Raw genomic sequence first — 24,039 nt, forward strand, 5'->3', positions numbered from 1 at the left:
GACACACACACACACACATACATAAATATATACACACACACACACACAGAAACACACACACACATACATACACACACACACACACGCACAGACACACACACACACACACAGACACACACACACACATAGTACAGATTGATGACTAAATTGATGTGGACTTTTGTGTGTGTCTGCAGGCTGTTGGCGAGCCTCCTCTCTTTCTGGCGGCGTCTGTTTTCTACGCCATCAAAGACGCCATCAGCGCTGCCCGGGAGGAGACAGGCGTCTTCGGTCCCTTCAGGCTGGACAGCCCCGCCTCGGCCGAGAGGATCCGAACCGCCTGCCAAGACCGGTTCACCAAACTGGTACCACAGCTTGTTCTACTGACGTTACATTGATCTATAATCTCCATAACTGCTCTTTAATGTTCTTTAAATTCATTCTGCCGATAATGTGCTGCAGTAGCAGCAATCGGCAGAATGACTATTATCCTGCATACTTGTCATTATTCCGCCACATTTTTGTCCCGCTACTAGTCACGGAGCGTTGCCAACACATGCACACAAAATACATCAAAACGTGTGTAATGATCGGGAATGGTGTGCTATGACTTTTCTAAGAGATTTGCCGCGCGGTTTTCACGTAATCGGCAAAAACATGCAGCGAAATGTCCCATAGACTTTAATGGGAAATCTTCGGGAAATCGCTTAACATAGCTCGAAACGACCCCTCTTTGGAGGCCATACTGTATTGCCATACTTTAATGTAGAAAAATTATTAAATGTTTCAACCGAAGACAAGACCTTGGCGTTTATTGGGCTGAATGGGCATTCTGATATCAAGCACGGTTTCTACGAAATCACAGTTTATGTATCGTCCAGTTTTCAGACCGTTTCAGATTTTCCAATGTGTGTGTAAGGGGACCGAATGTTGACAGTTAGAGTGGAGGACAGAGGGGGGAGCTGCAGATTCTCAGAAATCTTTCCAAAGAAATTGCTCTCTCCCCTACAGTTTTCACTCTTCATACATCATGGTTGGTCATGATGTGATGGAAATGTTGTGCTGGTTGCAGACATGTAACTTTGGAATCCACCGGACTTAAACTTTTGGCTCTGTTCATACCAACTGCCGGTAGAAACAATGAAAACATAAATACCTGAAGGATGCAGACGGTTCCCTGTTTGTTACCTGCTCTGTGTCACATATATTCGACACCACAAACATAAAAACACATCAATGCGTTCGCCAGACTTTTATCTTTCTTCTGATGATAATATTTTTGCCGTTTGGACCCACGGTTTTTGAATTACAGAACACACTTAAGAGGTATAATTATCATTAAATGTTTAAAGACACTGTCTCCCCCTCCCTCCTCCACTCCCTCACTGTGGAAATCACCATAGCAACAAGTTTTGACACACACACCTCCTATCATGGAGACTCTTTACTGTAGGCTGTGTTGTCCTCTCTTTTTAGGACATTAAAGCAGATTTACTGTTAGCCAGTGTTATTCAGATGTGCACCAAGTAGTAGGCACGCTGTCAAAATTTCCTTTGTAATTTTCTAGTTTCTAGACACTGCACTGTCAATTTTAATTTTGTCTTTTATCTAGTGGTATTTTTGAACAGATAACGGATGTATTTCTGAGAATTTCTCCAACGCGGGTGTGACATAGATTAAATCTCAATAGATTATGACAATAGATTATCCATACAAGGACCACGTCTGTGAACTTGTCAGATATTTCTGTGAATTTATCAAGAGACGGACCGTGAACTGTCCCGGATTTAGCGAGGTCTACCGAGATTAAACTAAGCTTTGTAGCGACGGCTACATCGTAGTGAAAAGTAGAACTACTGCAATCTTGTAACGGGTAACGAAAACACAGAGTCACCGGAGCCAAATGGACCTGTGGTAGTAGAAATGTCATTTTTTTAATTTATTTTATCATTTGTATCTGCTCTTTAATGTTTTGATTTGTTTTTTAATCGTTTTCTAACTGCTCTTTAATGTTTTATGTAAAGCACGTTGAATTGCCCTGTTGCTGAAATGTGCTCTACAAATAAAACTGCCTTACCTTGTGACATTTTAGCTTATTCTTTTGTGATATTTTGGTGTATTTTTTCCTGACATTTTGGCGTATTTCTTCTGAAATTTTGGCATGATTCTTCTGACATTTTGGCGTTTCTTTTTCTGATATTTTGCTGTATTTTTTCCAATATTTTGGCGTATTTTTTCCAACATTTAGGTGTATTCTTTCTGACATTTTGCGGTGTTTATGTACGTTTGTGTCAGGGGGGTTTTAACGCTTTTTGGTGCTTTTTCTCAACATTTTGGGTGCTTTTCTTCTCATATTTTAAACAACTGATCATAGCCATATTATTTTCTCTGTTGCAGTGTCCTCCGGCAGACCCTGGCACCTACACCCCCTGGTCTGTTCAGGTCTAGGACCAGAGAGAGACCTTAACCTCCCTAACCAGACTTTTTCTACACGCACACGATCTTGCTGGATCAGGACTTCAGTTAATTCTTATCTTACATTAAACTTGTAAACTTTAAACATATATAAACAGGGTGTCTCCTCTAAAAGCGTGCGTGGCGTGGCGTGCGTGCGTGCGTGCGTGCGTGCGCCTAATCGCGTGTCTTGACACAGCTGAGAAGTCCATAAATCTGGGTGTTTTATTTTGAAATGATTTATTTTCAAATGTCTTTTATTTTGTAAAATATCCGGCTGCTGTGGCCTTCCTGTGATTACCTGCCTGGCTCCACACGTAAAAACAACCTAGAGGAGACGCCGAAATGATTGCTGCTATTGAAATTTCGGTAACTTTTTAATTGAAGGTGACACAGTCACACTTCGTAAAAGAAGCATTATGTCATGAATGTTTATGACACGTTCACGACACTGTCATGTCACTCTTATGTAGATACCTTCAAGTAAAGTGTAACTGAAATTTATATAAAATCCTTCTATATATATATATATATATATATATATATATATTGACATTTTAACATGTCATAATACACATTCATTTTATGATTGAAATTTTATAACAATTCATAAATAAATTACATAAATTACGCTTATTAAGCTTTATAATTATGAATGAAATGCATCCAACCTGTTCTTGTAAGAGTTAAATGAACGTACAGATTGGATAACGTGATATATTGTGTTGATTATTGCATTGTTTAATGAAATAAAACTTTTAGAAGCACATTTCGCTGGACTTTTATTTCTGCTAATGACAGTTATAACCTGTGTCACAAATAGATTTTTTTAATCCACCGGCCTAAATAGTAAACTGCTATTCTTTGTTACATCACAAAATTTCAAAAACTGACTAAAGACTGACTGAAAACTGACAGAAAACTGACAAAAAAAATGTCAAAAAACTGACAATAATAATAATAAGAACAACAATAACATTTCAATTTATCCTCATTGATATTTAGACGCAACAAATCACCTTTAGCTCCGTTTTCTTCAGGTAAAGGAAAGGGGATATTTCGGTGTGCTGTGGAAAACTAAAGTCTAGCTAGAGAGTGAACGAGGGAACTACAAGAAATGGTGAACTCAGCAAGCCAATCACAACTCTTCATTCATTGCCAATAATATAGCCTATCTCCAGTGGTGTAGTCTAATGTATTGTAGTGGGCATACTGTACTGTATGGGCCAGAATGGGACTTTGAGGTGTGGGGTCTGGGTGTCCTCCCCCAGGGAAATTTTGAGCATCAAAGACTTAATTTCCTCCATTTTTATACACTTTCATGCACCAATTCACAGCTGAAATACTTTTTCATTTAGCCTATGCAAAGAAAAAAAACTTGACAATTCAAAATATGTCAAAAATATGATGGAAAGTATGTCATGGTGCATTTTTAAGTGGGTATATGGAAATCCTGGAGCTTTCTTAGTGAGTATACTGTGTACACCTGCGTATCACGTAGACTACACCACTGCCTGTCTCCATAGTAGGCCAATTCTAAAACTATATCAGTCAACATGCAATGTTGTTGTCACTAAATGTCATAGGGTCACTGTTAATGCTATTGTACCGGAGCAGTTGATTCTGATTTGGCTTTTTTTTTCTGACATTTTGGCGTTTTTTTCTGTCATTTTGGTGTAATTTTTCTGACATTTTGTCGTAATTTTTCTGACACATTTTGTGTATTTTTTTCTGTCATTTTGGCGTGTTTTTTGTGACATTTTGTCATAATTTTTCTGACATTTTGTCGTAATTTTTCTGACACATTTTGGTGTATTTTTTCTGACATTTTGGTGATTCTGATTGAGGTCAGTAGTGGTCTATAGGTCTAAGGATTGTTTAGGTTTCTTGTAACAATAAGCATTTTTTGGCAGGTCTAGGCACTATTCATAGCCTAAACTAAATTATTTCATTATATTTATTACATAATATAATGCTAGCTATATTCTAACCAGTTTAACTTTCTGCATTCATTAAAGCGCCCATATTCTGCTCATTTTCAGGTTCATAATTGTATTTTAAGGTTGTACCAGAATAGGTTTACCTGGTTTAATTATAAAAAAAACACCATATTTTAGTTGTACTGTGCATTGCTGCAGCTCCTCTTTTCACCCTGTGTTCAGCTCTCTGTTTTAGCTACAGAGTGAGACCTCTTTTCTTCTTCTGTACTATCTTTGATTGCACTCGCACATGCTCAGTAGCTCAGATCGTAGCTCGTGTCAGCTAGCTCCACAGACAGTAAAAGAAAGGCTGTTTCTCCGACTTCAGTCAGTTCCAAGGCAGGATCAGCTGGGAGACTTCTTCTAAACCAGGGAGCACATGGAAGTAGTTCTTTTGGAGATTATGGTGAACTAGTGTGTGTTGCAGCAGTGCTTTGCCATTGAGAATGAGGTAGCATGCTAACGCTACGAGCTAATGGTTGCGGTTAGCCAGCTCATCTCGGCTAGTGACGTCACAAGCCGGGCCGATTTTGAACAGCTCACCAGGAGACTGAAGGCAGGACACATTCAGAAACCAGATCTCACTCAGAACACCATGGATGGGTTATTTTCAAAGTCTGTATGTGTGTGGAAGCACCAGAGACACAAAATAACACCCCAAATCACCAGAAAAAGGAGATTTTTTTCATAATATGGGCACTTTAAAATAAATATCTAGATTTTGCCTAAAGGCTGAACATCTAAATTAGGTTGTAGGTTAAAGATGAGCACATGCCCACAGATACACGTGTGAAAATACTTACTCCAAATCTTGTATTCCTTCCACTGTCAGGTTATTGTATTTAGACAGTAGCCACTTTAAATAGGATCTGTATTAATACCTAGACATGCAGTCATGTCTATTTATTTCTTTTTCTCGTACTGGTATTTGTCATATTTGTTTAACTTACCAACTGATTAGTGGTCTGGCCTCTGTCTGTTTTTGGACATTTTGGATGTTGTTTTATGCGACCGATTTGCATTTCGGAGTCATGAAATTAGCATCAGGGTTTAGTTTAATGTTCGTTAAAGGGGTGATAGAATGATTATATAGGGTATTTCACACTGTTCCTTATGGTCTCCTAATGGGGTATGTAACATTAGTTGGGCTGAAAATGGCCTGGTTGATATTTTATTGGCCCTTATGCATCCCTGTGTTTTGGCCCTATTTGTAACGAGAGCTTTTCTTCCAAATATGGTATGCTCATGAATATTTAGATGAGCTGCGCGCTGATTGGTTGAGCCTTAGCCCCGTACACACACGTAGAGAAGCGTGCTGATTGGTTGAGCGAATCCCCAATACACAGACATTAGAGATGCGACAGAATCTCATATTCCAGACACTGCAATGTTTCCTTACCAAATTCACTTCTGAGACTTTTTTATGCGAGAAATCAACTATATAAAGCTCAAATAGGCGGCCCGTTTACACGAAAATGGATGGCTAATTGCAAATTTGGTAAAACTGTGTGTCGGAGTTCAGCTGCCTGTGTTGCTGCCTCGCCGCCCGGCCCGCCTTCCTCCACAGACCCCGGCTTGCTGTGAGCTCGATTGAGCTCCGGCACGGCTGCTGCAGCCCACAGCACCTCATACCCGCGCAAAGTCACCGTTTGGGCTGGTGGACTACTACCAAACGCCGCTGCCCTGACAGAGCTCCAGGGCCTGCATCTCCTCTCTTCCTGCTAGCTAAATGGCCCGTGTGTGAGAGCGCGGTCAGCGAGCTTGTTACACCAGCAATCTCTTACCACATGTTACACACATGTCACGCCACTTAGCTACACAACATCTAACTATATGTCTTATAAAGCTAACAACGGTGTCCGATTTCAAGTTAATGAATATTTGTGAAGACAAAGTGTTTCGTTAGCTGCGACTGTCCCTTCAATCCTAGCTATGTGTAGCTACAAATCACGGATAGTTGGCTTCATTTTCGGATTGAATTTTGTTTGAATTTCGTCACGCCACTTATACAACATCTAACTAAATGTTTTATAAAGCTAACAACGGTGTCCGATTTCAAGTTAATGAATATTTGTGAATTCCAGAGGAATTCTAAGAGGAGGCTAGCTAGCTAGCTCTCATTGATAGAGCTCCATCCAGCCGCAGGCTCTATCAATGAGACTCACGGACAAGCGGCGTTTATTTCCCCAATGGTTTGTTTAAATAACTCAACACATTAGAATTACACACATTAAAAGAGTAACTGGAACCTGTGGTAACAGATTGCTGGTGTAACAAGCTCGCTGACCGCGCTCTCACTCACACACACCGGGCATTTAGCTAGCAGGAAGAGGGGAGCTGCAGGCCCTGGAGCTCTGTCAGAGCAGCGGCGTTTCGTAGTCCATTAGCCGAAAACGGTGACTTTGCGCGGGTATGGAGTGCTGTGGGTTGCCAGCCGTGACTGAGCTCCATCATCTGTGAAGGAAGACAGGCCGGACGGCGAGGCAGCACCAGCCTCTGAACTCTGACACACAGTCGGAGAAATTTAGCAATTAGACATCAATTCATAAAACGGCCCATATTTGACCTCTACATAGTTGATTTCTTGCATAGAAAAGTCTCAGAAGTGAATTTAATGGTAAAATAGCATATGAACAATGTATACATTTTCTGAGATCTGCACGACCTAGAGTCAGAAGACTAACTGATCTCAGGTCAGTTGTGTAGCCGATGCAAATGTTGGGGCGTGACAAAGAGAGAGACTAGAGCCAGATGAGGAGGAGCCGCCTAGTTGACGTCAACTATTGCTGCTCGTTGAGATTCGCCCGTTTTCAGAGGCAGTTTCAAATAGTGAGATTTGCAGAGAAAAGAGATGTCGATGGGATTTAGAGGTTCTCTGTATGTCCTAGTTACCCACTAACCTGTCATTATTCAGCTAGGACAAGGTCAAATCAGTTTTGCATTCTATCACTCCTTTAAAGGAGAAGAGAGAAGGAAGAGAGGAGAAATGGGGAAAATAGGATATATATGTGTATATATATATGTGTGTGTGTCGGTCACTGTTGACTTGTTAACGTCTTGGTTTGTGGACTTGAGTGGAGCTCTGACACAGGAACGGAAGATGTGAGCGCAAAGATTTTGCAAATGCAAGTTAGAAATACCCTGGGGGGTGTGTGTGTGTGTGTGTGTGTGTATAGGCTGGAGCTCTGGTCCATATCTACACAGACGGCTCAGTACTGTTGACCCATGGTGGGACCAAGATGGTCCAGGTACCTCCACGTCATATTACATATATATACACATATATATATATATATATATATGTATATATATATATACATATATATGTATATATCTGTGTATATATACATACATATACACACACACACATACATAGTTATATATTTATATATACACACACACACACATACTTACATACATACATATATGAGTGTATATATAATGTATATTAGATATATTATAATGTAATATGGGTTTTGTGTGCAGAAATCTTAATGTGTAAAGTAACTAAAGCTGTAACAGATGAATGTGTGTGTGTGTGTGTGTGTGTGTGTCCAGGTAGCCAGCAGGGTTCTGGGTATCCCGTGCTCTAAGATCCACATCTCTGAGACCAGCACCAACACGGTCCCCAACACCAGCCCCACGGCCGCCTCGGCGTCCTCCGACCTCAACGGCGCCGCTGTGTTCGCTGTCTGCCGGACCCTCAGCGGGCGCCTGGTGCTGTACCAGACCCAAAACTCCAAAGCATCATGGGAAGACTGGAGGAGCAGCAGCAAGGTTTGCTCTAGGAGTATTTTGTTCTTGGAATATAAGTTTATATTAGGGCTGTCAGAACCATTATTGGTGTATGTGTGTGTGTGTCTCTCTGTGTGTATATCTCTGTTTTTTTTTTTTTTCTCTCTCTGTCTTTCTTGTCTGTGTGTGTGCATGCATGTCTTTGTCTGTGTGTATATATGTCTGTGTGTGCACATGTGTGTGTTTGTGTATATGTCTGTGTGTTTATATATCTGTGTGTGTGTCTGTGTGTTTCCCTGTCCTGAGGTATTTTGGGTGATGATGTGGTTTTGCTGGAGGCTAAATGATGAGTCAGAGATGTAAGCGTTGCAGAATGAGGACAAACTTTATTAGATTCTCAGCATCGAGTCTAGTTATGGCGGTGGGTTCGTCCGGTGTAGTCGATGACCTCGTTGCCTAGTTGTCGTCGTGCCGTTTCCTTCGTGTTGTCGATGACCTTGTTCATCCACCTCCTCATCCTGAACACGTGCGTGTAGAAGCCGTTACTTTCCGGGTCGGTGGTGCCGCCTTACCGCACGAACGATGCCGATCTGGTACCAGCGGTTCTCTGCTGGGTACTGGACCGGAAACACAGTTCACATGTTACACAAGATACACACAGTCATGTTCCGTTATGTAGTAGTTGAAGGGTTATTACTGTACTATACACACAGAGACACACATGCAGAAAGACAGATGGACAGTAAGACACGCACACATGCAGAGAGACACACACCTGTGTTGACCGATCAGCCAGGGTGTGTCTTCCCCACCTGATCTTGCCTGCATGAGTAAGGTCAATTTGGAGTGCTTTTGCCTTCTGAAGGAAGTGATTCCTGGCTAGCTAGATATTAAGGTAAGGTGCACTGTGTTTAGGTGTATTGCCATGTGTTCTACTGTTATATGTTCTACTGGCGTGGTTTTCCTGTGACTGTTTGTGTTGGGTGGAGTTCTGTGGAGTTTGTTGGACGTTAATGGTTTAGTGTGATGTGTCAACGAGGGCGTGGAGGTAGAACGAGTCCCAGGTGATTTTGATGGTTTGGTGAGGGTGTGGCTGCCGGCCTGCACCTAACGGCATCATCTCTGTGTTTTAACTGTTGGCCTGCTCCGCGTGGCGCCTCGCGTGCGCAGACTCATCGGCCGAAGACTCCGGAGGACAAAGACAAAGGAGTCCCCGCAGGAGTGAGTATATGTGTGTGTGTGTGTGTGTGAGAGTGAGTATATGTGTGTGTGAGAGTGAGTATATGTGTGTGTGAGAGTGAGTATATGTGTGTGTGAGAGTGAGTATATGTGTGTGTGTGTGTGTGTGTGTGTGTGTGTGTGTGTGTGAGAGTGAGTATATGTGTGTGTGTGTGTGTGTGTGTGTGTATAGGCTGGATGTGTGTGTGTGTGTGTGTGTGTGTGTGTGTGTGTGTGTGTGTGTGTGTGTGTGTGTGTGTGTGTGAGTGAGTATATGTGTGTGTGTGTGTGTGTGTGTGTGTGTGTGTGAGTGAGTATATGTGTGTGTGTGTGTGTGTGTGTGTGTGTGTGTGTGTATAGGCTGGAGCTCTGGTCCATATCTACACAGACGGCTCAGTACTGTTGACCCATGGTGGGACCAAGATGGTCCAGGTACCTCCACGTCATATTACATATATATACACATATATATATATATATATATATATGTATTTTTGGCAGGTCTAGGCACTATTCATAGCCTAAACTAAATTATTTCATTATATTTATTACATAATATAATGCTAGCTATATTCTAACCAGTTTAACTTTCTGCATTCATTAAAGCGCCCATATTCTGCTCATTTTCAGGTTCATAATTGTATTTTAAGGTTGTACCAGAATAGGTTTACCTGGTTTAATTATAAAAAAAACACCATATTTTAGTTGTACTGTGCATTGCTGCAGCTCCTCTTTTCACCCTGTGTTCAGCTCTCTGTTTTAGCTACAGAGTGAGACCTCTTTTCTTCTTCTGTACTATCTTTGATTGCACTCGCACATGCTCAGTAGCTCAGATCGTAGCTCGTGTCAGCTAGCTCCATAGACAGTAAAAGAAAGGCTGTTTCTCCAACTTCAGTCAGTTCCAAGGCAGGATCAGCTGGGAGACTTCTTCTAAACCAGGGAGCACATGGAAGGAGTTCTTTTGGAGATTATGGTGAACTAGTGTGTGTTGCAGCAGTGCTTTGCCATTGAGAATGAGGTAGCATGCTAACGCTACGAGCTAATGGTTGCGGTTAGCCAGCTCATCTCGGCTAGTGACGTCACAAGCCGGGCCGATTTTGAACAGCTCACCAGGAGACTGAAGGCAGGACACATTCAGAACACGATCTCACTCAGAACACCATGGATGGGTTATTTTCAAAGTCTGTATGTGTGTGGAAGCACCAGAGACACAAAATAACACCCCAAATCACCAGAAAAAGGAGATTTTTTTCATAATATGGGCACTTTAAAATAAATATCTAGATTTTGCCTAAAGGCTGAACATCTAAATTAGGTTGTAGGTTAAAGATGAGCACATGCCCACAGATACACGTGTGAAAATACTTACTCCAAATCTTGTATTCCTTCCACTGTCAGGTTATTGTATTTAGACAGTAGCCACTTTAAATAGGATCTGTATTAATACCTAGACATGCAGTCATGTCTATTTATTTCTTTTTCTCGTACTGGTATTTGTCATATTTGTTTAACTTACCAACTGATTAGTGGTCTGGCCTCTGTCTGTTTTTGGACATTTTGGATGTTGTTTTATGCGACCGATTTGCATTTCGGAGTCATGAAATTAGCATCAGGGTTTAGTTTAATGTTCGTTAAAGGGGTGATAGAATGATTCTATAGGGTATTTCACACTGTTCCTTATGGTCTCCTAATGGGGTATGTAACATTAGTTGGGCTGAAAATGGCCTGGTTGATATTTTATTGGCCCTTATGCATCCCTGTGTTTTGGCCCTATTTGTAACGAGAGCTTTTCTTCCAAATATGGTATGCTCATGAATATTTAGATGAGCTGCGCGCTGATTGGTTGAGCCTTAGCCCCGTACACACACGTAGAGAAGCGTGCTGATTGGTTGAGCGAATCCCCAATACACAGACATTAGAGATGCGACAGAATCTCATATTCCAGACGCTGCAATGTTTCCTTACCAAATTCACTTCTGAGACTTTTTTATGCGAGAAATCAACTATATAAAGCTCAAATATGGGCCGTTTTACGAAAATGGATGGCTAATTGCAAATTTGGTAAAACTGTGTGTCGGAGTTCAGCTGCCTGTGTTGCTGCCTCGCCGCCCGGCCCGCCTTCCTCCACAGACCCCGGCTTGCTGTGAGCTCGATTGAGCTCCGGCACGGCTGCTGCAGCCCACAGCACCTCATACCCGCGCAAAGTCACCGTTTGGGCTGGTGGACTACTACCAAACGCCGCTGCCCTGACAGAGCTCCAGCATCTCCTCTCTTCCTGCTAGCTAAATGGCCCGTGTGTGAGAGCGCGGTCAGCGAGCTTGTTACACCAGCAATCTCTTACCACATGTTACACACATGTCACGCCACTTAGCTACACAACATCTAACTATATGTCTTATAAAGCTAACAACGGTGTCCGATTTCAAGTTAATGAATATTTGTGAAGACAAAGTGTTTCGTTAGCTGCGACTGTCCCTTCAATCCTAGCTATGTGTAGCTACAAATCACGGATAGTTGGCTTCATTTTCGGATTGAATTTTGTTTGAATTTCGTCACGCCACTTATACAACATCTAACTAAATGTTTTATAAAGCTAACAACGGTGTCCGATTTCAAGTTAATGAATATTTGTGAGTTCCAGAGGAATTCTAAGAGGAGGCTAGCTAGCTCTCATTGATAGAGCTACGTCCAGCCGCAGGCTCTATCAATGAGACTCAGGGACAAGCGGCGTTTATTTCCCCAATGGTTTGTTTAAATAACTCAACACATTAGAATTACACACATTAAAAGAGTAACTGGAACCTGTGGTAACAGATTGCTGGTGTAACAAGCTCGCTGACCGCGCTCTCACTCACACACACCGTGCATTTAGCTAGCAGGAAGAGGGGAGCTGCAGGCCCTGGAGCTCTGTCAGAGCAGCGTTTAAATGTGAGAGTCCATTTGCCAAACGGTGACTTTCTTGCGCGGGTATGGAGTGCTGTGGGCTGCCAGCCGTGACTGAGCTCCATCATCTGTGAAGGAAGACAGGCCGGTTGGCGAGGCAGCACCAGCCTCTGAACTCTGACACAGTCGGAGAAATTTAGCAATTAGACATCAATTCATAAACGCGCCCATATTTGACCTCTACATAGTTGATTTCTTGCATAGAAAAGTCTCAGAAGTGAATTTAATGGTAAAATAGCATATGAACAATGTATACATTTTCTGAGATCTGCGACCACAGAGTCAGAAGACAACTGATCTCAGGTCAGTTTTGTAGCCCGATGCAAATGTTGGCGTGACAAAAACACGAACTAGAGCCAGATGAGGAGGAGCCACTAGTTGACGTCAACTATTGCGGCTCGTTGAGACTCGCCCGTTTTCAGAGGCAGTTTCAAATAGTGAGATCTGCAGAGAAAAGAGGTGTCGATGGGATTTAGAGGTTCTCTGTATGTCCTAGTTACCCACTAACCTGTCATTATTCAGCTAGGACAAGGTCAAATCAGTTTTGCATTCTATCACTCCTTTAAAGGAGAAGAGAGAAGGAAGAGAGGAGAAATGGGGAAAATAGGATATATATGTGTGTGTGTCGGTCACTGTTGACTTGTTAACGTCTTGGTTTGTGGACTTGAGTGGAGCTCTGACACAGGAACGGAAGATGCGAGCGCAAAGATTTTGCAAATGCAAGTTAGAAATACCCTGGGGGGTGTGTGTGTGTCTGTCTGTGTGTGTGTGCATGCATGTCTTTGTCTGTATATATATCTGTGTGTGCACATGTGTGTGTTTGTGTATATGTCTGTGTGTTTATATATCTGTGTGTGTGTCTGTGTGTTTCCCTGTCCTGAGGTATTTTGGGTGATGATGTGGTTTTGCTGGAGGCTAAATGATGAGTCAGAGATGTAAGCGTTGCAGAATGAGGACAAACTTTATTAGATTCTCAGCATCGAGTCTAGTTATGGCGGTGGGTTCGTCGTGTAGTCGATGACCTCGTTGCGTTATTAGTTGGCCGTCTCTTTCCGTGTTGGTCGGAGTGACCCTGTTCATCCACCTCCTCATCCTGAACACGTCGTGTAGAACCATACTTTCCGTCACGGGTCGCGCCTTACGCCCCACGACACGATGCCCGATCTGGTACCAGCGGTTCTCTGCTGGGTACTGGACCCGAAAACACAGTTCACATGTTACACAAGATACACACAGTCATGTTCCGTTATGTAGTAGTTGAAGGGTTATTACTGTACTATACACCACATGCAGACACGCATGCAGAAAGACAGATGGACAGTAAGAGACCGCATACACATTACGAGACACACACCTGTGTTGACCGATCAGCCAGGGGTGTGTCTTCCCCACCTGATCTCGCCTGCATGACTAAGGTCAATTTGGAGTGCTTTTGCCTTCTGAAGGAAGTGATTCCTGGCTAGCTAGATATTAAGGTAAGTCGTACTGTGTTTAGGTGTATTGCCATGTGTTCTACTGTTATATGTTCTACTCGCGTGGTTTTCCTGTGAGTGTTTGTGTTGGGTGGAGTTCTGTGGAGTTTGTTGGAGCCGTTAATGGTTTAGTGTGATGTGTCAACGAGGGGCGTGGAGGTAGAACGAGTCCCAGGTGATTTTGATGGTTAGGTGAGGGTGTGGCTGCCGCACCTGCACCTAACGGCATCATCTCTGTGTTTTAAATGTTGGCCTTTGCCCGTGGCGGCAGCCTCGGCGGCAGACTCATCGGCCGAAGACTCCGGAGGACAAAGACAAAGGAGTCCCCGCAGGAGTCCGATTTCAAGTTAATGATTTTTTGTGAATTCCAGAGGAATTCTAAGAGGAGGCTAGCTAGCTAGCTCTCACTTGATAGAGCTCCATCCAGCCACAGGCTCTATCAATGTGACTCATGGACAAGCGCGTTTATTTCCCCCAATCGTTTGTTTAAATAACACACACATTATAATTACACACATTAAAAGATTAACTGGAACCTGTGGTAACAGATTGCTGGTGTAACAAGCTCGCTGACGCGCTCTCACTCACATACACCGGGCATTTAGCTAGCTAGCAGGAAAGAGGGGAGCTGCAGGCCCTGGAGCTCTGTCAGAGCAGCGTTTACCGTAGTCCATTTGGCCGAAAACGGTGACTTTCTTGGCGCGGGTATGGAGTGCTGTGGGTTGCCAGCGTGACTGGAGCTCCATCATCTGTGAAGGAAGAGCAGGCCGGACGGGGGAGGCTACCAGCCTCTGAACTCTGACACACAGTCGGAGAAATTTAGCAATTAGACATCAATTCATAAAAACAGCCCATATTTGACCTCTACATAGTTGATTTCTTGCATAAAAAAGTCTCAGAAGTGAATTTAATGGTAAAATAGCATATGAACAATGTATACATTTTCTGAGATCTGCACGACCTAGAGTCAGAAGACTAACTGATCTCAGGTCAGTTGTGGCCGATGCAAATGTTGGGCGTGACAAACACAGACTAGAGCCAGATGAGGAGGGCCGCCTAGTTGACGTCAACTATTGCGGCTTCGTTGGAGAACTTCGCCGTTTTTCAGAGGCAGTTTCAAATAGTGAGATCTGCAGAGAAAAGAGGAGTCAATGGGATTTAGGAGGTCTCTGTATGTCCTAGTTACCCACTAACCTGTCATTATTCAGCTAGGACAAGGTCAAATCAGTTTTGCATTCTATCACTCCTTTAAAGGAGAAGAGAGAAGGAAGAGAGGAGAAATGGGGAAAATAGGATATATATGTGTGTGTGTCGTTCGGTCACTGTTGACTTGTTAACGTCTTGGTTTGTGGACTTGAGTGGAGCTCTGACACAGGAACGGAAGATGTGAGCGCAAAGATTTAGCAAATGCAAGTTAGAAATACCCTGGGGTGTGTGTTTGTGTGTGTGTCTCTGTGTGTATGTCTCTGTGTGTGTGCATGCATGTCTTTGTGTGTATATATATCTGTGTGTGTGTGTGTGCACACGTGTGTGTGTCTGTGTATGTGTGTGTCTCTTTGTGTGTGTGTGTGTGTGTGTGTGTGTGTGTGTGTGAGAGTGAGTATATGTGTGTGTGTATATGTGTGTGTCTCTTTGTGTGTGTGTGTGTGTGTGTGTGTGTGAGAGTGAGTATATGTGTGTGTGAGAGTGAGTATATGTGTGTGTGTGTGTGTGTGTGTGTGTGTGTGAGAGAGTGAGTATATGTGTGTGTGTGTGTGTGTGTGTGTGTGTGTGTGTGTGTGTGTGTTGTGAGAGTAGTGTGTATATGTGTGTGTGTGTGTGTGTGTGTGTATAGGCTGGAGCTCTGGTCCATATCTACACGAACGGCTCAGTACTGTTGACCCATGGTGGGACCAAGATGGTCCAGGTACCTCCGATCATATTACATATATATACACATATATATTATATATATATATATATATGTATATATATATATACATATATATTATATATCTGTGTATTATATATATACACATACACATATTATTTATATATACACACACACACACATACTCCATACATACATATATGAGTAAATATATATATAATGTATATTAGATATATTATAATGTAATATGGGTTTTGTGTGCGAACTGATATGTAACTTAAAGCTGTACAGATGAATGTGTGTGTGTGTGTGTGTGGGGGGGGGGTGTGTGTCCAGGTAGCTAGCAGGGTTCTGGGTATCCTGTGCTCTAAGAATCCACAGGGCCAACACCAGCACGATTCCCCGGCCAACGCCTCCGGCGTCCTCCGACCTCGGCAGGCGCTGGCTGTTCGCTGTCTCCGGGCTAGCCAGACCCTGGTGCCCAGACCCAAAACCCAAAGATCATGGGAAGACGGCGCGGCTAGATTTGTTCTTGAATATAGGATTTTATATTAAGGCTGTCAGAACCATTATTGGTGTATGTGTGTGTGTGTGTCTCTCTGTGTGTATATCTCTCTCTCTCTCTCTCTCTCTGTGCGTGTGTCTGTTGTGTGTTTCTTTTTTTTTTTTTTTCTTTGTTTTTTTTTTTTAGTATATTCTGTATGGTTGTGTGTGTGTGTATATGTCTGTGTGTTTATGTTTTGTGTGTATATGGCATTTGTGTGTGTATTTGTGGTGTTTATATATTGTGTGTTTTTTTTTCTTTTTTTTTTTTTTCTGAGGTGGTTTTTTTTTGGGTGATGATGTGGTTTTGCTGGACAAAATGATGAGTCAGAGATGTAGCGTTAGGATGAGGACAAACTTTATTAGATTCTCAGCATCGAAGTCTAGTTATGGCGGTGGGTTTGGTGGTTGTCGATGATTGGTATCGTTGCCTCAGTTCTTGTCGTCTTGGGTTTCCGCTCCGTGTTGTCGATGACCGAGCGTTTCATCCACCTCATCCACATGCAGACGCGCGATTCGTAGAAGCCGTTACTTTCCGTGCGGCGGTCGCCGCCTCATAATTAACCACGATGCCGATCTGAGTACCAGCGTTCTCTGCTGGGTACTGGACCCCGAAAACAGTTCACATGTTACACAAGATACACACAGTCATGTTCCGTTATGTAGTAGTTGAGAAGGGTTATTATGTTTACACGTACGACACACATGCAGAAAGAAAACAGATGGACAGTAAGACGCACACACACGCAGACGCACACACCTGTGTTGACCGATCAGCCAGGGTGTGTCTTCCCACCTGATCTTGCCTGCATGAGTAAGGTCAATTTAGAGTGCTTTTGCCTTCTGAAGGAAGTGATTCCTGGCTAGCTAGATATTAAGGTAATGCGTACTGTGTTTAGGTGTATTGCCATGTGTTCTACTGTTATATGTTCTACTGCGTGGTTTTCCTGTGACTGTTTGTGTTGGGCGGAGTTCTGTGGAGTTTGTTGGAGCCGTTAATGGTTTAGTGTGATTGTGTCAACGAGTGGAGGGTAGAACGAGTCCCAGGTGATTTTGATGGTTTGGTGAGGGTGTGGCTGCCGCACTGCACCTAACGGCATCGTCTCTTTGTTTTAACTGTTGGCCTTTGCCCGTGGCGGCGCACCTCGGCGGCAGACTCATCGGCGAAGACTCCGAGGACAAAGACAAAGGAGGTCCCCGCAGGAGTCCGATTTCAAGTTAATGATTTTTGTGAATTCCAGAGGGAATTCTAAGAGGACTCTAGCTGCTAGCTCTCATTGATAGAGCTCCATCCAGCCACAGGCTCTATCAATGAGACTCACGGACAAGCGGGCGTTTATTTCCCCAATCGTTTGTTTAAATAACTCAACACATTATAATTACACACATTAAAAGATTAACTGGAACCTGTGGTAACAGATTGCTGGTGTAACAAGCTGCGCTGACCGCGCTCTCACTCACATACACCGGGCATTTAGCTAGCTAGCAGGAAGAGGGGAGCTGCAGGCCCTGGAGCTCTGTCAGAGCAGCGCGTTTCGCGTGGTCCCGATAGCAACGGTGACTTTGCCGGGTATGGAGTGCTGTGGGCTGCCCGCCGTGACTGAGCTCCATCATCTGTGAGAAGGAAGACAGGCGGACGGCAGCACCAGCCTCTGAACTCTGACACACAGTTCCGGAGGAGAATTTAGCAATTAGACATCAATTCATAAAACAGCCCATATTTGACCTCTACGTAGTTGATTTCTTGCATAGAAAAGTCTCAGAAGTGAATTTAATGGTAAAATAGCATATGAACAATGTATACATTTTCTGAGATCTGCACGACCTAGAGTCAGAAGACTAACTGATCTCAGGTCAGTTGTGTAGCCGATGCAAATGTTGGGGCGTGACAAAGAGAGAGACTAGAGCCAGATGAGGAGGAGCCGCCTAGTTGACGTCAACTATTGCGGCTCGTTGAGATTACGCCGTTTTCAGAGGCAGTTTCAAATAGTGAGATTTGCAGAGAAAAGAGATGTCGATGGGATTTAGAGGTTCTCTGTATGTCCTAGTTACCCACTAACCTGTCATTATTCAGCTAGGACAAGGTCAAATCAGTTTTGCATTCTATCACTCCTTTAAAGGAGAAGGAAGAGAGAGGAGGAAATGGGGGAAAATAGGATATATATGTGTATATATATGTGTGTGTGTGTCGGTCACTGTTGACTTGTTAACGTCTTGGTTTGTGGACTTGAGTGGGACTCTGACACACAGGAAAGGAAGATGTGGGCGCAAGATTTTGCAATACGCAAGTTAGAAATACCCTGGGGTGTGTGTGTGTGTGTGTGTGTGTGTGTGTGTGTGTATAGGCTGGAGCTCTGGTCCATATCTACACAGACGGCTCAGTACTGTTGACCCATGGTGGGACCAAGATGGTCCAGGTACCTCCACGTCATATTACATATATATACACATATATATATATATATGTATATATATATATACATATATATGTATATATCTGTGTATATATACATACATATACACACACACACACACATATAGTTATATATTTATATATACACACACACACACATACTTACATACATACATATATGAGTGTATATATAATGTATATTAGATATATTATAATGTAATATGGGTTTTGTGTGCAGAAATCTTAATGTGTAAAGTAACTAAAGCTGTAACAGATGAATGTGTGTGTGTGTGTGTGTGTGTGTGTGTGTGTGAGAGAGTGAGTATATGTGTGTGTGTGTCTCTGTGTGTGTGTGTGTGTGTGTGTGTGTCCAGGTAGCCAGCAGGGTTCTGGGTATCCTGTGCTCTAAGATCCACATCTCTGAGACCAGCACCAACACGGTCCCCAACACCAGCCCCACGGCCGCCTCCGCCCCCCCCCCACCCGCGCCCGCTGTGACTTCGCTGTCTGCCGGACCCTCAGCCGGCCTGGTGCTGTACCAGACCCAAAACTCCAAAGCATCATGGGAAGACTGGAGGAGCAGCAGCAAGGTTTGCTCTAGGAGTATTTTGTTCTTGGAATATAAGTTTATATTAGGGCTGTCAGAACCATTATTGGTGTATGTGTGTGTGTGTGTCTCTCTGTGTGTATATCTCTGTCTCTCTGTCTCTCTCTCTGTCTCTCTCTCTGTCTGTGTATGTGTCTCTCTGTGTGTATATCTCTGTCTCTCTGTCTCTCTCTCTCTGTCTCTCTCTCTCTGTCTGTGTATGTGTCTGTCTGTGTGTGTGCATGCATGTCTTTGTCTGTGTGTATATATGTCTGTGTGTGCACATGTGTGTGTTTGTGTATATGTCTGTGTGTTTATATATCTGTGTGTGTCTGTGTGTTTCCCTGTCCTGAGGTATTTTGGGTGATGATGTGGTTTTGCTGGAGGCTAAATGATGAGTCAGAGATGTAAGCGTTGCAGAATGAGGACAAACTTTATTAGATTCTCAGCATCGAGTCTAGTTATGGCGGTGGGTTCGTCCGGTGTAGTCGATGACCTCGTTGCCTAGTTGTCGTCGTCGTTTCCGCTCGTGTTGTCGATGACCTTGTTCATCCACCTCCTCATCCTGAACACGTGCGTGTAGAAGCCGTACTTTCCGTCGCGGTCGCAGCCTTCGCCCCACGACACGATGCCGATCTGGTACCAGCGGTTCTCTGCTGGGTACTGGACCCGAAAACACAGTTCACATGTTACACAAGATACACACAGTCATGTTCCGTTATGTAGTAGTTGAAGGGTTATTACTGTACTATACACACAGAGACACACATGCAGAAAGACAGATGGACAGTAAGACACGCACACACATGCAGAGACACACACCTGTGTTGACCGATCAGCCAGGGTGTGTCTTCCCCACCTGATCTCGCCTGCATGAGTAAGGTCAATTTGGAGTGCTTTTGCCTTCTGAAGGAAGTGATTCCTGGCTAGCTAGATATTAAGGTAAGTGCGTACTGTGTTTAGGTGTATTGCCATGTGTTCTACTGTTATATGTTCTACTGCGTGGTTTTCCTGTGACTGTTTGTGTTGGGCGGAGTTCTGTGGAGTTTGTTGGAGCGTTAATGGTTTAGTGTGATGTGTCAACGAGGGGCGTGGAGGTAGAACGAGTCCCAGGTGATTTTGATGGTTTGGTGAGGGTGTGGCTGCCGCACCTGCACCTAACGGCATCGTCTCTGTGTTTTAAATGTTGGCCTTTGCCCGTGGCGGCAGCCTCGGCGGCAGACTCATCGGACGAAGACTCCGGAGGACAAAGACAAAGGAGTCCCCGCAGGAGTCCGATTTCAAGTTAATGATTTTTTGTGAATTCCAGAGGAATTCTAAGAGGAGGCTAGCTAGCTCTCATTGATAGAGCTCCATCCAGCCACAGGCTCTATCAATGTGACTCATGGACAAGCGGCGTTTATTTCCCCAATCGTTTGTTTAAATAACTCAACACATTATAATTACACACATTAAAAGATTAACTGGAACCTGTGGTAACAGATTGCTGGTGTAACAAGCTCGCTGACCGCTCTCACTCACACACACCGTGCATTTAGCTAGCTAGCAGGAAGAGGGGCTACGGGGCCCTGGAGCTCTGTTAAGGCGAGCGCGCCGTTTATTGGTCCATTGCCCGAAAACGGTGACTTTGCGCGGGTATGGAGTGCTGTGGGTTGCCAGCCGTGACTGAGCTCCATCATCTGTGAAGGAAGACAGGCGAGGCCGGACGGCGAGGCAGCACCAGCCTCTGAACTCTGACACACAGTCGGAGAAATTTAGCAATTAGACATCAATTCATAAAGCGGCCCATATTTGACCTCTACGTAGTTGATTTCTTGCATAGAAAAGTCTCAGAAGTGAATTTAATGGTAAAATAGCATATGAACAATGTATACATTTTCTGAGATCTGCACGACCTAGATTCAGAAGACTAACTGATCTCAGGTCAGTTGTGTAGCCGATGCAAATGTTGGGGCGTGACAAAGAGAGAGACTAGAGCCAGATGAGGAGGAGCCGCCTAGTTGACGTCAACTATTGCGGCTCGTTGAGATTCGCCCGTTTTCAGAGGCAGTTTCAAATAGTGAGATCTGCAGAGAAAAGAGGAGTCAATGGGATTTAGAGGTTCTCTGTATGTCCTAGTTACCCACTAACCTGTCATTATTCAGCTAGGACAAGGTCAAATCAGTTTTGCATTCTATCACTCCTTTAAAGGAGAAGAGGGAAGGAAGAGAGGAGAAATGGGGAAAATAGGATATATATATGTGTGTGTGTCGGTCGGTCACTGTTGACTTGTTAACGTCTTGGTTTGTGGACTTGAGTGGAGCTCTGACACAGGAACGGAAGATGTGAGCGCAAAGATTTTGCAAATGCAAGTTAGAAATACCCTGGGGTGTGTGTGTGTGTGTGTGTGTCTCTGTGTGTGTGCATGCATGTCTTTGTGTGTATATATATATGTGTGTGTGTGTGTGTGTGTCCAGGTAGCCAGCAGGGTTCTGGGTATCCCGTGCTCTAAGATCCACATCTCTGAGACCAGCACCAACACGGTCCCCAACACCAGCCCCACGGCCGCCTCGGTGTCCTCCGACCTCAACGGCGCCGCTGTGTTCGCTGTCTGCCGGACCCTCAGCGGGCGCCTGGTGCTGTACCAGACCCAAAACTCCAAAGCATCATGGGAAGACTGGAGGAGCAGCAGCAAGGTTTGCTCTAGGAGTATTTTGTTCTTGGAATATAAGTTTATATTAAGGCTGTCAGAACCATTATTGGTGTATGTGTGTGTGTGTCTCTCTGTGTGTATATCTCTCTCTCTCTCTCTCTCTCTCTGTCTGTGTGTGTGCATGCATGTCTTTGTCTGTGTGTATATATGTCTGTGTGTGCACATGTGTGTGTTTGTGTATATGTCTGTGTGTTTATATATCTGTGTGTGTCTGTGTGTTTCCCTGTCCTGAGGTATTTTGGGTGATGATGTGGTTTTGCTGGAGGTTAAATGATGAGTCAAGAGATGTAAAGCGTTGCAGAATGAGGGACAAACTTTATTAGATTCTCAGCATCGAGTCTAGTTATGGCGGTGGGTTCGTCCGGTGTAGTCGATGACCTCGTTGCCTAGTTGTCGGTCGTCGTTTCCGTCGTGTTGTCGATGACCTTGTTCATCCACCTCCTCATCCTGAACTGCGTGGTAGAAGCCGCGTACTTTCCGTCGTGAGGGGCTCGCAGCCCTTACGACACGATGCCGATCTGGTACCAGCGGTTCTCTGCTGGGTACTGGACCGAAACACAGTTCACATGTTACACAAAAATACACACAGTCATGTTCCGTTATGTAGTAGTTGAAGGGTTATTACTGTACTATACACACAGAGACACACATGCAGAAAGACAGATGGACAGTAAGACACGCACACACATGCAGAGACACACACCTGTGTTGACCGATCAGCCAGGGTGTGTCTTCCCCACCTGATCTTGCCTGCATGAGTAAGGTCAATTTGGAGTGCTTTTGCCTTCTGAAGGAAGTGATTCCTGGCTAGCTAGATATTAAGGTAATGTCGTACTGTGTTTAGGTGTATTGCCATGTGTTCTACTGTTATATGTTCTACCGCGTGGTTTTCCTGTGACTGTTTGTGTTGGCGGAGTTCTGTGGAGTTTGTTGAGCCGTTAATGGTTTAGTGTGATGTGTCAACGTAGGCGTGGAGGTAGAACGAGTCCCAGGTGATTTTGATGGTTTGGTGAGGGTGTGGCTGCCGCACCTGCACCTAACGGCATCGTCTCTTTGTTTTAACTGTTGGCCTTTGCCCGTGGCGGCAGCCTCGGCGGCAGACTCATCGGCCGAAGACTCCGGAGGACAAAGACAAAGGAGTCCCCGCAGGAGTCCGATTTCAAGTTAATGATTTTTTGTGAATTCCAGAGGAATTCTAAGAGGAGGCTAGCTAGCTCTCATTGATAGAGCTCCATCCAGCCACAGGCTCTATCAATGTGACTCATGGACAAGCGGCGTTTATTTCCCCAATCGTTTGTTTAAATAACTCAACACATTATAATTACACACATTAAAAGATTAACTGGAACCTGTGGTAACAGATTGCTGGTGTAACAAGCTCGCTGACCGCGCTCTCACTCACATACACCGGGCATTTAGCTAGCTAGCAGGAAGAGGGGAGCTGCAGGCCCTGGAGCTCTGTCAGAGCAGCGGCGTTTCGTAGTCCATTTGCCGAAAACGGTGACTTTGCGCGGGTATGGAGTGCTGTGGGTTGCCAGCCGTGACTGAGCTCCATCATCTGTGAAGGAAGACAGGCCGGACGGCGAGGCAGCACCAGCCTCTGAACTCTGACACACAGTCGGAGAAATTTAGCAATTAGACATCAATTCATGAAACGGCCCATATTTGACCTCTACATAGTTGATTTCTTGCATAGAAAAGTCTCAGAAGTGAATTTAATGGTAAAATAGCATATGAACAATGTATACATTTTCTGAGATCTGCACGACCTAGAGTCAGAAGACTAACTGATCTCAGGTCAGTTGTGTAGCCGATGCAAATGTTGGGGCGTGACAAACACAGACTAGAGCCAGATGAGGAGGAGCCGCCTAGTTGACGTCAACTATTGCGGCTCGTTGAGACTCGCCCGTTTTCAGAGGCAGTTTCAAATAGTGAGATCTGCAGAGAAAAGAGGAGTCAATGGGATTTAGAGGTTCTCTGTATGTCCTAGTTACCCACTAACCTGTCATTATTCAGCTAGGACAAGGTCAAATCAGTTTTGCATTCTATCACTCCTTTAAAGGAGAAGAGGGAAGGAAGAGAGGAGAAATGGGGAAAATAGGATATATATGTGTATATATATATGTGTGTGTGTCGGTCGGTCACTGTTGACTTG

General features: G+C 44.0%; 1 protein-coding gene across 1 annotated transcript in view; it reads left to right on the top strand.

Moving 5' to 3' along the window:
- The window catches only part of LOC120555250 (xanthine dehydrogenase/oxidase-like), a gene marked incomplete at its 5' end in the record, with an annotated part of 41,614 nt that extends 18,548 nt beyond the window's left edge, over nucleotides 1–23,066 (top strand). Inside the window, 6 exon segments of the mRNA XM_039793931.1 lie at nucleotides 7,589–7,660; nucleotides 7,971–8,189; nucleotides 14,052–14,114; nucleotides 18,539–18,610; nucleotides 21,649–21,867; nucleotides 22,973–23,066. Coding sequence (XP_039649865.1) covers nucleotides 7,589–7,660; nucleotides 7,971–8,189; nucleotides 14,052–14,114; nucleotides 18,539–18,610; nucleotides 21,649–21,867; nucleotides 22,973–23,065 — 738 coding nt within the window.
- Between the last annotated feature and the right edge of the window lie 973 nt (nucleotides 23,067–24,039).

This window comes from Perca fluviatilis, unplaced genomic scaffold, assembly GCF_010015445.1.
Source record: "Perca fluviatilis unplaced genomic scaffold, GENO_Pfluv_1.0 PFLUV_unplaced_scaf_5, whole genome shotgun sequence".
In the NCBI taxonomy this organism is placed as follows: domain Eukaryota; kingdom Metazoa; phylum Chordata; class Actinopteri; order Perciformes; family Percidae; genus Perca; species Perca fluviatilis.